The 18,659-nt window shown below is 34.8% G+C and overlaps 1 protein-coding gene across 1 annotated transcript in view; it reads left to right on the top strand.

The window, feature by feature from the left end:
- LOC145663577 (NPC intracellular cholesterol transporter 2 homolog a-like) overlaps nt 1–18,659 on the top strand; it is a 50,468-nt gene that overhangs the window by 21,945 nt on the left and 9,864 nt on the right. Inside the window, exon 2 of the mRNA XM_081729691.1 lies at nt 5,708–5,815. Within this exon, the coding sequence (XP_081585817.1) occupies nt 5,708–5,815 (108 nt within the window). The remainder of the gene's footprint in view (nt 1–5,707; nt 5,816–18,659) is intronic.

An 18,659-nucleotide genomic window follows, 5' to 3' on the forward strand; every position in this document is an offset into this window, starting at 1 on the left:
CGTCAAATTCAAACTACATTATCTTCATGCGGACTCCAGCATCGAAAAGGTGTTCGCTAACAAAGTAGCTACTAGGAAGCACTAATTCGGGAAATGAGAATGTGGGAGGAAACGAAAGAATATCGAGATCTAAAATTTAAATTTCTGGGCTCTCGGGATCTATGACCCTTTAGCCCGTCACGTATGAGGGATGACGTCCGGGGAAAGGGAAAGAAGAAAGGATTGGAGAAGGAAGGAAGAGACCTGGGACCTATAAGTTAGGAACAACCCGGCATTTGTCTGGTGTGAATGAGAAAAATTCAGGAATACCTCATTCAGGAGGCTGGCCTCAAAAAGGTTTTTACACTTTATCGACCGAGTGCCCCCACCGGAAATCGAACCCGGGAGGAATACCGAGAGAAACAGGTTGACATAATATTGTCCATTAGAAATTTACATAGCATAGGATCCAACCAGGGCTCCTAACACTAAAAGTAAGCGTGAGTCACCGGAGTAACGAGATATGCATTTTACTCAGTAACGAGATAGTGCAAATCGTTTTTTTTTTTTTGGTATGAATTTAGTGTCTATCTGCTTAAATCGAAAATAATAGAAATCGACCATCCCTAGTCTCAATATTGATCACAATAGAGTAAAAGTGATAATAATAAAATAAAACATAACGGATTTTGATATGGATTCAGTATTTCAGAAATAGATCTCATATGAGCTCGATCACAATAGAGTAAAAGTGATAATAATTAAATAGAACATAACGGATTTTGATGTGGATTCAGAATTTCAGAAATAGATCTCATGTGAAGGGTAAGGGTAAAAAAGAAGGAATTTCACGAAACCCCATTTTCGAGTAAACGGCGTTTTAATATTGAAAACTGCGTGCAAATGAATAGGGTTAGTCAAATCTTTTGCTCCTTTTACATGGACATTTCTACATCTACGCTTACATGGCATATACGGTACCATCAAATAGTATCAAGAGTCCCCAACAGATAGACCAAAGCACACACATGGACATTCCTTGTTTTTTTTTTCCTTATCCTTCATGTGAGCTCGATCATAATAGAGTAAAAGTGATAATTAGATAGAACATAACGGTTTTTGACATGGATTCCGTATTTCAAGAATAGATCCCACATGAGCTATTACTCTCTCCTAAGATCAGAATCGATTGAAATCTACTATGAGCTCTGATTCAAACAGAACTATTCATTTACATTGAGGAAAGAAAAAAAAATCAGCAAAAGATAAAAAGAAATAGGTTCTTGATGTGGTTTCAACTTGTTCCTAGAACAAATTTCTCAATTGGAACCGAAAACGACATAGGTTAGATTTCAATGCTGAATCTCCATAGTTTGATGTCTACTTTTGTTTCATGCTGTGAGATAAATCCTACTTGTTTAAATGATTTGCCTTAGGAACCCTGTGAAGAACAAACATGAATGTCTTCTATTTATATTTTGCACGGAACAAATTCAGTAAAGGGATTTGTACACTCTGCTTCCCTCGAATATCCTGGTTTCTGTTGTTCCCTATCTTCTTTTAGACTTACCCAGAAGTCTATTTCTCTTTCCAGTTACAGCTCTATACACCTCACACGATTGTTTTTACAACGAATATTTTCCTTCTATTGTTTGGTGTATGGACTTAACAGTTGTATAGGACTAATATCCGGAGTAATGAAATGAAATTCCTAAGTTTACGTTCCACGGATATGAACTTTAGACTAAAGAAGACAGATAATTAATGGAAGTAAATGATAAAGAATTTGTGGGATAAAAATATTAATGGAAACGAGAGAACTGCGAAAAAGCCAATGGATACGATGCTATCAGCCAGAAACACATTTGGCCTGGGATAGAACCGGGGACCCCTAGTGCCAGAGGTAAGCGCTCTACCACAAAATCACCGTGGTCCCCCAATATAAGATGTAGCTTATACACTGTGAAATTGCGTAAATTTCTCCATTTATAACTTTATTTGTCTCTTTTGCTTCCAAGAACTCCCCATAAGACTTTGTTTTTTAATCCCCTCAACTTAGATTAGCCCACGATTTTATTGATCAATTTCAGCACTCATTAAGTAATTACTATGTATAATATCATTCTATTGCACTTTTCATTTCTAACTACTCCGATATCACAGTAGCAATAAGAAGAACTTTTGCATTAAATAATATTAGTTCACACTAAGAACTTACCTAAATATTTAAATCTATTCTCTCCCTCCCATCGATATGATAAATTCTACCTCAATTATTGGATATCTACATTCATACAGATACCTCATTAATAAGAACGGAATTTTAAAATGCTGACTTGTGACTAGAAAAAGGCAAAGAAAGGTGTAAAATTATTCGAAACAGAGCAAAAAAAAGCGCAGATAAAATGCATTTATTTAGGTGCTAAACAGTGACATGAACATTTTTTGATTCAACAAAAGCAATAAGTAAATTTATTTATAGATACAAAATGTATTATTTAAGTGCCAAACGGTGTCATTAGCTCTTTATTCAACAGTAGAAAAAAAAAGAACTTAAGAAAGATACCACTTCAACTGTTTTTCAAGAAACTTGTTGTGCTTGGTATGCAAAACATTTCTATGTTCTGTCCCTAGGATCTCAAATGACCTTTGTATGCTGAGAAAGTCCTAGAACGTCAATAGAAACTAATAAAGCATATTTCTTGTAAGCATATGGACAGGAAATTCATTTGAGTTGCAAAATTTTTACATTCCATTGTTTCTCAAATTTAATTTAGCAAAATGGGAGGATAAAGGTGAAACAACAGGAAAATGCGTTAATCTCACAAAAAATGCAAAAACGTTTTAACAAATACAATAGAGTCAATCCATTCTAAATGATCAACCATGTGCCACTCGACCATCTCCAAAAAAATATTTTTTTCATGAATGTTAATCCTATATCAGGGTACTACAAAACCACAATTAATTCTTTTTTTTTTTAGAACATTCTATTTTGACACAACGGCTCCCGCCATTTTGCATTTTTTTTCGATTTTAGGCCTTTACATCGTTTTGAATATCTCAGCATGTATTTGTCCTACCAAATTGAAAATTGCTGGACGTCTCCAACTCGTGCAGAGCTAAAACTTTGATCTCTTAACATTTTTGTCTAAAACCACTTGAAGGGGGTGAAATCAGAGTCTACAGTAACATTTTTGGACATTGAAAATATGTTTGGGAAGAAGAAAATACTGACGTAGATTTCTGAATTTGTATGTGTATGTAGTGCGGGGTCATACGTTTATACCAAAAAATTTACAAACCTGTTGCTGCTCCCAAAGGTCTGAAAAAGATCGTAAAGTTGGGGAATTATGCCAAATTAACACCCTTCACTGTCCAATATCTCCAATGGGCCTGGATTTAAAAATCTGAAATTTTGGGTATAGTTAGTCCTTTAGTATACCATCACACACACAACAAAGCGCGTTTTGTGTTTTTGAGCAGAAGGGTGTCAAAGTATTAAGTAATGACGTCATACTTTAGAAGGTGTTTTGTTCATAAATTCAACTGGAAATTTGTTGTTGTGAAGTAATATATATATATATATATATATATATATATATATATATATATATATATATATATATATATATATATATATATATATATATATATCTTCTCAACTATTCATTTGAAGCTTCAAACAGAATGTTGTAAGACAACAAATGGTACAATTTATTACATAAACTAAAACTTGAGTATTGTTTCAGTTTTTCATACGAACTCGGTGTTATCATTTCTTTCTTCTGAGTAAGATTAGAAGTTTCGTGATTTATATTTTTCTTCTTGGGGCCACGGTAGCTCAGTGGTTGAGCGTTCACCTCTGGTGCATGGGGTCCTTGCTTAAGATCCCAATTCGCGTCAAGTGAACTTTGTGGTGGACAAACACTGTGTGCGTGGTTTTTCTCGGGGTTCTTCCGTTTCCTACCACTTTCTGCATTCCACCATTCGTTCATTTCTCATCATCACCATCTCCTTTAGCCTAGCCGGCATAATCGTCGGACGTAAAAGTGAAAGATTTCACTTCTTTTCTTCTCTTTGAGAAATTTTAATAAAATATGGTTTATATTTATTTTTTCAGGTACTTTTTCCAAGTTTATGCATCTTTATAGTTCAAAAAATATTTTAAAGAACAACAAATGATCATATTGTTACGTAAGTCTACAAATTATGGTTTTATGGTTTACATACTTTCTCCATAGGTTTGACAAATGCTACAAATTCTTATCCGTCAGTAAAATTAGAAGATATCTTTTATATATTTCTTCCTTTCTATGTATTAATTGTAAGGTTGTGCATCTATACAGTTGTAAATAAAGAGATTTAAAAATGGAGAGTAGGTGTTAGGAACTTTTACGTAAAACAAGACTGGAAAATATATCTCTATAGATTTTCTTTCTGAATCCATAGCTCCCACAGACACTATCAATTCTTATCTACTAGCAAAATTGCAAAATTATTTACATTTTCTTTCTTTTTCAATTGTTTTTTGCAAGCTTATATAGGTATACTATATATTTAGGATTGTAAATAAAGAGCCTTACTTGAACTTTTTAAACGAAAAGCAAGTGTACACATTTTGACGTAAAATAGGACTGTAGTATATTCTACAGATTTTGTAAATTCTCATTTACGGAAAAGTTCACATTTATAATGTAATATTGTTTATATCTTTTTATTTTTCTTTAATGCATTTTTATGGTTGGAAATTAAGAAGTTTTAAAATAAAAAACAATACTAATATTTTTATGTAAAATAAGACTTTAAAATATATTTTTAGTTTTCATACTCACTCCGCAGATCTCTTAGCAGCTGCTGGATACTAAATAGAAGGGTATCAAGCAGTGAAGTAGGAACCAAATGGGGGCTATATACAACAAAGCTGAAACGTACTATTGGAACTTTGAGGAACAAAATGTTTAGGAGATAATGTTTAATAATTTCCATCGCGTATTTACACTCTTTTTAGGTTAGAACTTTTTGAACTTGGATAGTCTTTAACAATCTGTAGATATTAAACTTGGTCAAGTATCACTATCCCCATTCATTTTTAAACTAGTGAGTTTCTTTTACTGTTAGATATTTGTTTTAATGTGACCGTTTAAATTCGAAGTTTGATGGGTCACTCTGGACAGAAAAATATTTCCCATGTGTAGCAAGTAAGTCAGCATCTACATTCATTCTAAGTTTGTTCGAGATGAAATTAGTTTGTAGATAGCAAAAGATATATATATGTACACTCATGTCCAAAATTATTGTCGCATGTCTACAAATATATTGTTCTAGGAATATAATTTGATAACGAATTCGCCCGGTATTTCTTATAACGTTAATATGTGTATAATTGGCAAAGACATCTATGTGGGAAATTTAAAGTCAAAAGAGCAGTAAATAAGAACAGTAAAACGAAAATAAAATTTTCTCGTCCATTTTGCAACATTTTATTTTACTCATCATAATTTTCGTATTTATAATTCTTTTTCTATGAAATTTACCACAAATATACATTTTCCGATTATGCACATCAGTATCAGTATTAAAAGTATCCTGTCAAGTTATTATGCAATTATATTCTTAAAAGAAAACACTTATAGATATGCGACAATAATTTTGGACATGAGTGTACATACATCTTTGCTGAATACTTAATATGTTATCAATATAGACATACTCTTTATTTTCACAGAAAAGTTTGTTGGAAATCTGACAAGAGTCGAAGTGTCTAGCTGCAGTAGACTTCCATGCAGATTAAGGAAAAATACCTCTGTTACAGGGACTTTCAGGTTCATTCCAAGTAGGTATAAATATTAAAATCACTTTTTATAAGCTATTTAATATTAATATATTACTATTTATATTTTATTATGCATTGAAAACCGCAGAATGGGCATGTTTTCTCCAGAAATATTTCCTCAGCCAATTTCAGCAATCGGATATTACATAATGCAAGATAGTCCAACATTAGAATTTTAAGTAGATTTAATAGAACCAAGAAAAGTGTGAAGAATGTTGGAAATTTTTGCTGCTAATAACCATAAATATCAAAAGTATGGTATAATGAAAATTTGCTTATCACCAATTCTGATAATAATAAAATTTGTACATAAATAGATAAAAATAACCAACGATTACAAGCAATGTTTTGTAAGTAATATTTGGAAAGTTTTTATAACACTGTCTACTTACTATACACATATAAGTTTTATTACCAAAAGCATAGGCAATGCACTATTGAAAACTCAATGAAAAGCTTTTTGTACTCAAATAGCATTATGTTTGGTTTTTACATTTTCCGCATAGCTCACACTCATAACAAAAAAATCAGGCCAAGTATACATGATGTAGTGCTAGTTTAGGATATTCTGTATGCAATAATTATTACTTAAAATACTTGAATGTAATATTAACTATATTTATCAAGATGAACAAAGCTTATTCATGTGTTTTGCAATCATGATCAGATGCGTTCTCATGTTTCTACCAAACATTCTAATAGTAATTTGTGTAGTTATTTTTCACAGTTATGAAGATTTTGTGAGTACTGAGTACTTGAAGTACTTAAAAGAAACATTTTTCTAATTAGTTGTTACTGCATATTTACTTAAAATATTGATGATATGATTGTGGGTAATCTATTTAGTATCTACTGTTTTACGAAAATTTCTAAACGACTGCTTATGTCAGCTGAAAATGTTTTAATCCATCTAGACATTTCACTGTTGTCTAGAATTACTCTACTTTCGTCATAGTTTTGTTATTAGCAGCAGAGTCCAAAATATTGTGTTAAATACAAACCATATGTCATATTTCATGTAAGTCAGGTAGAATACACAATACTTATAATTGACTAGTGAAGTTTACTAAAGACTATCACGTTCCAATGTCAGGCGTCATATAATCACTATCATGATCCTTCAACGTCTTCGTTTTCTGAAGCTGTACCTTTTCTTTGGCTCTTAATCCTTCAGTTGTTAGTTTATTCCTAGAAAATGATATTTTTAATGCCTTACACACACAGTATTTTAGTGACGATTTAATTCGTGACTCACGACCCGAAATAACCCGAAACAATAAGATCCATGATTTGTCGGACCCGGATGTAGACAGAGTAATGAACCACATACAGGGTTTTCATAAAGTCTGGACGGATTTAATTTGCTTATAATTTTCATAAAAATGCTCATAATGAAATCAAATAAAGTGCAAACGGTAGCGGAAGGATTAGATTTTTACCTGTAATCTGCACCAGCTCAGTTCTTTCACCGCCACACCTCCAACTGGGCGCCATTCACGTCCACTTCTGTGGGCTGTTGATGATGCTTTCCCTTAGCCTGCTCACTGTTGCAGGCGATGTTAGCGGCCTCCCACTTCGAGGACGGTCCAGGACGCTTCCTGTCTCCAAGAACTTAGCATGCCACTTTCGGATTGCACTCTCAGTCGGTGCCGGCTTTTTGAACTCTTTGGTGAACTTTCGACACACCAGAATTGGTGATTTTAGCTCTGCGTACCACAGAACACATTGCGCTTTCTCTTTCACCGACGCCCTCTTTGATACGGTAAAAAAATAGTCTTCTCAGAGGAGTTTTTCATTTATTCATTTCTTTAAAAGACACACACACCAATACAGCTTACAACTTACTTTTAACAGTCAACATTGAAACAACAATGAAAACAACAATGGATGGAATTTGGTAAGAAACTGACCCTTGCCCTCCCTCTCCCTCTCTCAACGTGTTCAGAGTTGCCGCTTATCTAACAGTGTTGCCAACTAAAAATTTAATCCTTACGCTACCGTTTGCATTTTATTGGATTTCATTATGAGCATTTTTATGAAAATTATAAGCACATTAAATCCGTCCAGACTTTATAGAAAACCCTGTACACCACGTGTGACCCAGAAACGACAAAAGATCGTCATATACATAGAAAGTGTGAGTCTGTTAATGTAATTCTAACAAATACGATTCTCTTCTCTTCTCTTTGCTTTCATCTCTTCTCATCTCTACTTTTCTTTCCTCTTTTCTTCTCTCTCTTTTCTCATTAAACCCATTACTTTCTTTCTCTCTTATTGTTTGAGTTTGTAAAGCATTGCACTGAAAGATAACCACAAGATCTATTAGAGTATAAATGTGTGAGAATTAGGGGAAGAAAAGCTAGATGTTTCTCTTATGAAGGTTCGTCATTAGCCTGTAAAACTTGTCGTTTAGATTATAAGAGAAACAATTGACCTCATACAATGTTTCGTTAAATCTTGTGCAGTCTATATCAAAATCACTGAATTATTTTTCAGTAGCTACGAGAAGACGAATGAACATGACATTATATTTGAATCAAGAAATATTACCATGAGTAAAGAAGGTCACATCAGGATTCAAACCTGTGAATATTCGATTTCGAGCAGTCCTGTCTATCTGGGTCTGCCCAGATAGCCGAGTGTGTCCGAGTCATTTCAGATCATACGGCAGTGTTGAACTCAAACTTCTGTACAAGGGGGGGCAATAAAAATTTAAGGGGGTTCTCTTGTAGATTGCAATAGACAGCGACGCAACTAGGCTAGTTGTCGCCCGGGTCAAGAACTAGCCTTAGCGGCCTCCCTCCCTTAACCAACCTAATTAAAACGCTCCCCGATATACCTGAAATTGGCATCACATAGTAATTCTCCTATTACATTTTTTCTTCAAGTGGTAAAGCTTAATTTCAAAATTGCAGTACATAATTTAATTTTTAGTACAAGATAAAACACCAAACTAATTAGTATTTGATTGCCAAATAATCTAACAAGGTACATTCGCGAAGTGTTCCCTCGGGATTCGTGTAAAATTGATTCAAATGCAAAGTTCTCCACGGCGCAATACGTATTGTACTAATTTTAGCGACCAATACCGGAAATCTGCATATTTATCGGCCGTCATATATCCAGAATTCAATCGTACACTACTATAGCGCTTGGACATAAAATTGCTTTTTAGTTTCTTTAAATGTAACTGGACATGAATGTGGGCATATGCGAAACCAATAGGATCAAGTATTGCTTTTCTGACACATGTTATCAACTCCGGCCGCCATCTTGTATTAGATTCAACTTTCGGTTTTTCAAATGGGAATAGGTGCAAGTGATACATCAAATTCATGTATAATTTTCTCGGAAATTCATTGGTGTAGTTAGTTTTACCATGCCTTGTACCATTTGCAAGGTATTGCATGTTGGGGTATGGGTAAATGTATATACGTGTATGTATGTATTATACGACACTATAATTAGGCATTAAGCCTGTTGTGTTATTTTCTAAATAAATAAATGTTGAATGTCAGGCACTTCACAAATATTGAACCAAAAAGAAAATTGTGCAGGGCCCCGTGTGTATGTGATCTTTTACGTGATTTATCGTTGACGAAATATTTTCTGAACGTACATATATACAGACACACAGACGTCAATATGGAAATGGTATGTCTTCACTCAAATCTGGTCGTATCTGGATTTACATTAGGCATTTTGACCGTAATATAATACTTCCTTGTTATAGCATAACATGGAAGTAATAACAATCACTCACAGAAGTGTACTAAGATTTTGACACCAATGTTGTAAAGAGTTTGTTCATACCTACAGCATTTTTCCAGTTAGAAATTGTTTTAATTGTCAACATTAAAAACGTACTCGTAACTGATATTACTCTGCAATGTCTATTCACGAAGTGCCTGGAGGAATTGAATATGCAAAACCCTTCAAACAGTACAAAATACGGTAAAATTCACTTCACCGGTGGATTTCCAAGAATATTATACATGAATTTGATGTATCACTTGCACCTATTCCCATTTGAAAAACCGAAATTGAATTTTATATGGCGGATCCAAGATCTCGGCCGGGGTGGGTAACATGTGTCAGAGAAGCAGTAATTGATCCTATTTGTTTTGCATATGGTCAAATTCATGTTCAGTTACATCTAAAGAAACTAAAAACAATTTTGTGTCCGAGAGTTAAAGTAGTGTACTATTGAATTCCGGATATATGAAGGCCCATAAATATGCAAATTACTGGTATGGGCCGCTAAAATTAGTACAATACACATTAGACTGCGGAGAACTTTGAATTTGAATAAATTTTACAAAAATCACAAGCGGAAACTTAGCGAATGTACGGTACCTTATGAGTAGCATGCTTGACATATTCTTATCATAATACTTGGAAAACACATGGTTTTGGAATTATACGTGCGGATTATTGGAATGTGCATATGTGTAGAATGAGTCAACAGTCAGTTGCTTTAGAATAGAATATTTATGGTAATGATGACAAACAGTCAAGCTGTTGTCTGGTATACTCGGACATTTTGCAAATCTCTTAAATCAATGTGAGTTAAATGAAAACATAAAAAGCTGGAAGTAAATTTTAACTTTGTAGGCTGTTTTACAATGTCCTAGAAAGATAGCTTTGAAGCTAATTTATGCTCTATGGACATGATGCTACGGTTGGTGAGTCCTTGTTGTCCTATTAAATTTCTGAGGTAATTTTTTTATGATATTTAATATGCTAAAGCTCTTTCCTCGCCTTATAGTGAAAATAAATATTTACCTAGTATTGCACCCCCAATCCGGCGCCTGGGGCACAAGCCCCGTTTGTCCCTCCTTAGTTATGTCATTGGTAATAGAACAGCAGGAATCTATCGCAACAAAACTGGTGACTTATTGTGTGGTTGGTTGCTGTAAGCAACATATTACCATTTTCTCTAACAAACATTGTAAATCTTTGTGTGCGACTGTATCTAATTTCCAAGTTTTTTACTTCGACTTTATATGAGAATGCGGTTTGTTAATTAGAACAATTAGGTTGGGCAAAAATAAAACTAATTTTCTTTTTTAAAAAAACACAAAAATCTTTGCTTTTAAGACTTTTATGTCAGAAAAAATTAAACTGATAAAAGCAAATATTTCAATGCATGTGTATGGATACTAAGGGGAGCGCATACATATTCTAGAGGGGTTCATCCCCCCTTGAACATGTCTGAATTCAACACTGCCATACGGGATCTGAAAAACCAGACGAAGACCCGGTTGAGCCGAATAGAAGTATATACTCCTAATTTCTAAGAACTGGGGAAATAGGAATATAATTTTTTAAGTAAAATAGTAACACAATAAAACAGTAAAACCTTAACACGTAATTAATTTTATAAGTTAATATCATGGTGATGAAATTATGAAGTAAAATTGATTTGAAATCACTTTATTGCAAAGGAAATTATTTATATTTGCATTACACTCGTTATAAAAAGTTTAGGCTTAGATGTGTAAAAAAGAAAAAAGATACGACATAAGATACGACAAAGATACGACATAATCTTAAATGCTCATCTGAAAAATCTAACAAGAGACACTACCCAATTGTCCGGCTACGATTTCAATGATTTTTTTTTCTGATAGAGAACATGTATTCATTAATGTGATGATAGAAATTTTTGCCATGGTGTATGTTTTCTATTATTTTATAATTTTTAAGAGTTGTGATGTGCTTATTAAAGATTACTGCAGAAGTCCCTTACTACGCTTTGTAAACGGAGTGTTAATGAAAGAACAACCATGTAGATACATATAAGGCCTAAGAGGAAGTCGTATGGTAGGTATGGCCTTGACGGTAGCCATATTGAAATCCGCCATTTTGAATTAAGTTTAAGTTTTTTTAAACGGCAATAGGGTAATATGATACATAATTTCGGGCTAGAATTTAATCACGAAGGCAATGGTGAAGTTAGTTTTAAGATACGCCCATTTGTGGAAAAGTTACAGGCATATTAATTCTTTATGCTTATTATGTGCGTAAGTCCCTTACCTCCGATTCTAACCCGCGTATTAATGATAATAAGTGGATGAAAGCTTCGGTAATACATATTATCCCTAGAGAAAAGTGATAAGGTAAGGATATCCTTGACGGCAGCCATCTTGAAATCCGCCATTTTGAATTAAAGTGAAGTTTGAAAAATGAAAACCATAGTATGTGACACCTCATTTTAATAGTAAATTTCACAGAAAGCCAATGGTATGCTTATTTTTGTTCTATAGTTAACCAGTATGAATTTAGGACTGCTTCTAACGTGCACCAAACGTCCCATATTCGATTTTTCAAATTGGCAACACTGAGTTTTCACCGCATGTTTTAAGATTCCAACTGGCACTTTGCAATTGTTGCCATGGCTAATGTTTTCTAAATTTATTACATTTTTTAAGAGTTGCGATTTGTTAGTTCGTGAATAGTGTTGGGATAAGCACTCAGCAATCTTTCTGAACTTTGAAGACTAGAAATTATTTATTTTAAACCAGAATACATGAGGAACGTATGGATCTATGTGACGTAAAGAAATACAAACGAAATTATGACAAATTGGTGTTATATGAACACAAAATTATCAAGAAATGTAGCCTACAGGTTGCGCAAAGACAAGCAATAACATATTTTTGATAAATACAACTTTAAAGGAACAGCAGCAATGATATAAAATATCAAAGAGGCATAATATGACTGTTTCCAACACGCTGTTTGTACCATGAACATAATATGAAAACAGGTAACTTGTTTATAAAGAGGTGTAACTTAATCGAGCTCTTGATCAGTACTGATTAGAAATCCTACAAACATGAACCGTCGATAACAATCGCTAGGAAACGAATGACTATTTTCTCTGACTAGCTAAAAAATTGCCATAGGAAATAAATAAAGAAATAAATACAAAACAAAACAAAAGATCATTGATTTACACAACAATCATATTTCATTTTCCTTTTTGAAGTGAATTTTTATTTGATTTCTCGTTTCATCTACTATCCATTACAAGCTACATCTTCGGTTTTACCTGAATGCAAATTTGGAGTTGTTTCGTTGTGCGATGATTCATGTCAGTAAACGAGTTTTTGAAGGGCAGGTATAGGAAATAAATAATTATATGGCATAGGAAATAAATAATTAAATTTGCAAGTCTTCAAAATTCAGAAAGATTGCTGGATTCGTATCCCAACAATATTAATGAACTGACAAATCACAACTCTTAAAAAATGTAATAAATTTAGAAAACATGAGCCACGGCAACAATTGCAAAGTGCCAGCTGGAATCTTAAAACATGCGGTGAAAATTAGGAGTGTTGCCAGTTTATAAGATCGAATAATGGATGTTTGGTGCACATTAGAAGAGCCCTAAATTCATACTGGTTAACTATAGAACAAAAATAAGCATACCATTAGCTTTCTGGGAAAATTTACTATTAAAGTGGGGTGTCACATACTATGGTTTTCATTTTTCAAAACTTGACTTTAATTCAAAATGGTGGATTTCAAGATGGTTGCCGTCAAGGATACCCTTACCTTATCACTTTCCTCTAGGCAAAATATGTATTACCGAAACTTTATCCACTTATTATCATTAATACGCAGGTTAGAAGCGGAGGTAAGGGACTTACGCACTAGTAGGTATAAACAATTGATATGCCTGTATCTTTTCTACAAATGGGCATATCTTAAAACTAACTTCACCGTTGCCTTCGTGATTAAATTCTAGCCCAAAATTACGTATCATATTACCCTATTCCCATTGGAAAAACTTGACCTTAATTCAAAATGGCGGATTTCAATATGGCTACCGTCAAGGTCATACCTACCATACGACTTCCCCCTAGGCCTTATATGCATCTATATGCTTGTTCTTTCATTAGCACCCTGTTTACGAAGAGTAGTAAGGGACTTCTGCAGTAATCTCTAATTACCATATCACAAATCTTAAAAATTATATATATATATATATATATATATATATATATATATATATATATATATATATATATATATATTTGGTCTAGGAATTAATTCGTGCGGGTGGACAAGAGATGGCGCAACGAACGGAGCGTCCCACAGTTCCGTGTATCCACACATGTGTTGCAAACCCCTGTCATCGCGTATCGTTCGTAGTATAGGGCAGTGGATTAAAGCGTCAACAACACCAGTTTGTAGTTAAGTGAACATGGCGCAATTTGTGCCTGATAAAGTGTTTTTGCGGGGTGTCCTGCTGCATTACTTTAACATGCAGAAAAGTGCGACTGAAAGTCATCGTATTTTGGTGGAATTGTATGGTGACCATGCTCTAGCTAAGCGAACGTGTCAGAAGTGGTTTGCACGGTTTAGAAGTGGTGATTTCGGCTTGGCAGACCAAGAGCGAGCTGGACAGCCAAAAAAATTTCAAGACGAAGAATTGACAGCATTGCTCGAGCAGGATTCGAGTCAAACGCAGGAACAACTTGCAGCAGCATTAGGCGTTGATCAAACAACAGTCTCCAAACGCTTGAAAGCCATGGGAATGATTCAAAAGATGTCACATTGGGTTCCACATGAATTGAAAGACAGAGACGTTGAAAGACGAAAAACCATTTGCGAATTGCTGCTTCAACGACAGAGCAGAAAGGGGTTTCTGCATCGAATTATTACGGGTGATGAGAAGTGGATCCATTACGAGAACCCTAAACGAAAAAAGGCCTGGGTGAAACCAGGTGAACCAGATCCATCACAACCAAAATTCACTGATATTCACTGTGCAAAGGTTATGCTGTGCATATGGTGGGATATGAAAGGTGTGGTGTACTATGAGCTGCTGCAACCGGGTGAAACTATGAATGGAGAACGTTATCGACGACAATTAATGCGTTTGAAGCAAGCTCTGGCCAGAACACGACCAGAATGGGAGAACAGACATGAGAAACTTATTGTTCAACATGATAACGCTCGCCCACATGTCGCAAAACCGGTCAAAACCTATTTAGAAAATGTCGGATGGGAAGTTTTACCCCACCCGCCGTATTCACCAGACGTTGCTCCTTCGGACTACTACTTGTTCGATTGCATGAACAACGATTTGATTGGACAGCGGTTTACTTCTTCAGAAGATATCGAAACATGGGTCTCTGACTGGATCGCTTCCAAGGATGAGGACTTCTTTCGCCACGGAATCCGCACATTGCCTGACAGATGGGCGAAAGTGGTGGCTATCGATGGACAATATTTTTCTTAAGGTATTTATGTATTTTGTGTTTGTACTACAGCTTCAATGTGTGCGTACCAACCGCACGAATTAATTCCTAGACCAAATATATATATATATATATATATATATATATATATATATATATATATATATATATATATATATAATAGAAAACATGCACCATGGCAAAAATTTCTGTCATCAGAAATAATGAATATATGTCCTCTATCAGCAAATAAAAATCATTGAAATCGTAGCCGAACAATTGGGTGATGTCCCTTGTAAGAGAAAAAAAAAAATACTCTTGATACTTATACAACCATCTATAGAAGAACAGTCGTCCCAATTTGACGAAAAATGTGATTAGCTACCAAAATCTTCATGTGATGATTCTTAAAATACCTTCTAATGTACATACACTGCCGGGTATAAAGAATATGTAATCGTAAACAATGCTCGAGATTTTTTCAAGGTAGCACGATAAAATCTCGACCCTGGCGCACGGAAATCATGCACCGTTTCCTATTAAACTCAGAATGGTGCGTTTATAATCAATTACTAATAGTATAAAGTAATCAACTTACGCAGAAAGAATATAACGCTCTTACTTCTAACTTGTTTTAAAATTTCCAAGTAAGTTTTAATTAAAAAATGACAACAGCCCAAGGGAAATTCAAAACCTTTCGCACTCAGCTAGTTCTGGAAGTCCTACTGACAAAAATAAATAAATAAATAAAATAAAAAATAAAAATAAAAAATAAAATAAAATAAAATAAAACATGCATTACACTGCTTCTCTATGTAAGCTCCCATCTGTGCTTCAGACTGAAAACTCCACTTTTGTAGAATCTATCATATTGCTCATCAAAGTAAGTGTTCACAGTTCAGAAAAATGCTTTCCGCGAAGTTTGTCTCTCAATTTTCCAAAAATGTGAAAGTTGAGCAATGCTAAATTCCAGTCACTGATAGTGAGTGCGGCATTGATTCGAATACCAAATCGAACATAATGCCGGTAAACAATATGGTGAGTGGAGAATTTGACAATGCAAGAATCGAATCATAGTGGCACGGAAAAGTTAAATTTCGGCTTACGTGACTAATTGGCAATATTTGAACAAAACCGGTTAACATCTTTTTTCCACCGTAATTGGGCCAAAGTTTAGGAAACATTTGAGGAGATAGACACAATGTAATTACCTTTAAAATATATTGAAAATGCAATAATCATTCCGCAGTAGAGTGCAAAAGTATCTTTGTAGTGCACAAATTACTTATACAAATTTTCTTTTGTCAGTTGATAGCTTTTACTGCCACAATGTGTTCAAAGATTTGTCAATAATCGTATTATGTAAGTTGAGGATCCCACCTCTGTAGTTGAATAACTTTAAGGGAAATATTGGGGAAAAGAATTGACAAACGTAGTTCTAGGTTTTACAGCTAAACTAGGATCTAATTGACTAGACAGAAATGAAGCAGTCAAAAATAAAATAAATAAATGAAACAGAAAGAAAGAGATAAAGATGTAAAAATGGAATAGCTTTGAGAAAGAATCTGAAGCACAATACATTTCTATATGAGTTCACTCCTTAGGTCGCTCTTTGTGGCTCTTGAGTCCTAGTACTATATCTGGAGACTTGAGCGGCTCTAAGCGGACAGAGAACTGGCACAGTTAGTAACAATTTAAACCTGTATTGAGTTTGTAGTTCTGGCGCAACATGGATATCTGTTTCTTCTTCTTTCTCTCGGAATGATCTTTGGGAATGGTTGGTTGATTTGTTCAGTCGGCTGTCAGTTAAGGATCTTCTCCACTTCCACATTTCTGAATCTATTTCTGCCACCTAGTGATCCCCAAGTTCATCGTGGCAGAAAGTGGAGAAGATTCTGAATCGACCTCACCAGACCAAACAATTTTACTCAACTACGGAAAACTCGGTTTAATTCCCGATAGGAGCTCAAGTGGTTCAATCTCACGTTAAGCTATAGGCTATGCCTCATTTAGCCCCCCTGCTGAAGGGGACGCTATACTCAATAAACAAAATTGAACAAAAAAGCTATCGTTTCCAAACGTCACTCTTTGTCTGTGTGTAAGAGAGAGATAGAACAATGTTGGGCAAGAACTAAGAACTCAATGCAGATTTAAACAGCACGACCTGTCTGTCGAAGAGCCACTCAAGCCTATTCATCCACGACTAGGACAAAGAGCTCCGAAAGCACGTCAAGGAGTCAACTCATGTGTAAAGGTACTATACTTGAGATCCTTCGGGAAAACTATTCCCGTTCATTCTCTCTCTTTTACGTTTCACCTTTGTCTGTTCTTTTTCTTTATATCCACATTTGTTTCATTTCGCAGTCTAGTTAATTAGATCCCAGTTTAGCTGTTAGTCCTAGAACTAGGTTTGTCATTTCTTCTTCTTCTTTTTTTTTCGATCATCCCCAACCTGCATAATACGGTTAATGACAAATCTTCGAACACATTGCGACAGTAAAAGTTAACAACTGACAAAAATGAATTTTTTACAAGTAATTTATGCATTACAAAGAAATTTCTGCACTCTATTGGGGAATGGATGATGTATTTTCATATATTTTAAATGATTACATTATGCCCATTTCTTCCAGTGTTTCACAAATTTTCGCATACTTTCGGTGGTAAAAGATATGAACCGATGTCGTTCAAATTTTGCCAATTCATTACGTTAGCCTAGCAGTAATATTTACATGCTATAAGTGTTCAATCCTCGCATTTTCGATTTTTGGGACCCACTCTAGTGGACAATTCACACTTGTGAGGCGATGTATTTTCATTCTGCAAGAGAACACCTCAACTTAACATTTCTCTTATCCTGGTATTTGACGTTTTCACACAATTTGACCAAAAGAGTACTGTAATATTCTCCTCTAATAGTGTGTCACTTTTCCAGAAAATCGATCAACATGATGTTCCTGGCATCTCAGAAACCCGAGAGAAAATGTTCCCAGCAGATGAGGTGACTTTGAAGATCTTCCGTGGCGGTGATGGTGAATTCTTCCATTCTCTGCTCGCTTTCTTCGTCTCTGGGTTACAGCAATGAACCCATGTTTTATCACCAGCCACAATTCGGTGGAGAAAGGCCTCTTCGTCTTGAGCTCAGAGACTCGAAAGTTCTCTACAGGCGTGCTCTTCCAATTTGTGAGAATTTGTCAACTTACTGGGGACTCAACTTGGTGAGAACTTGGAGAGCCGTAATTGGTCATGACCCTGCTCTTCAAGACTTTTATTAACTCCTGCATACTTGTTGTGTGATCACCCATCACAATTTACCCACTTTTGTCGAACATGCCTTTAGTTTGAACGATTGCTAGTCGTCCACTCCTTGGGTTATAATCAATGTTTGTTCGACCTCGCTTACTTTTTTTTTTTTTAAAAAAAAAAAAACATTATTGCCACCCTTTGCTCCATGTTCGTAATTTTCCTTGAATGAGGAATCCAGATGGTTTCATCTAAAAACGAAATAACGAAAGATTAGTGGCTCTAGCTACCCACAACAACTAACAAGAATTTGTCAATATATGTGCAAAGTCCCATGCACATGTGAGATTTGCATAATGTGGTGAGTGTATAATGTTTTGAATATT

The sequence above is a fragment of the Thermobia domestica genome, chromosome 11 (genome assembly GCF_964235325.1).
Source record: "Thermobia domestica chromosome 11, izTheDome1.hap1.1, whole genome shotgun sequence".
NCBI lineage: Eukaryota > Metazoa > Arthropoda > Insecta > Zygentoma > Lepismatidae > Thermobia > Thermobia domestica.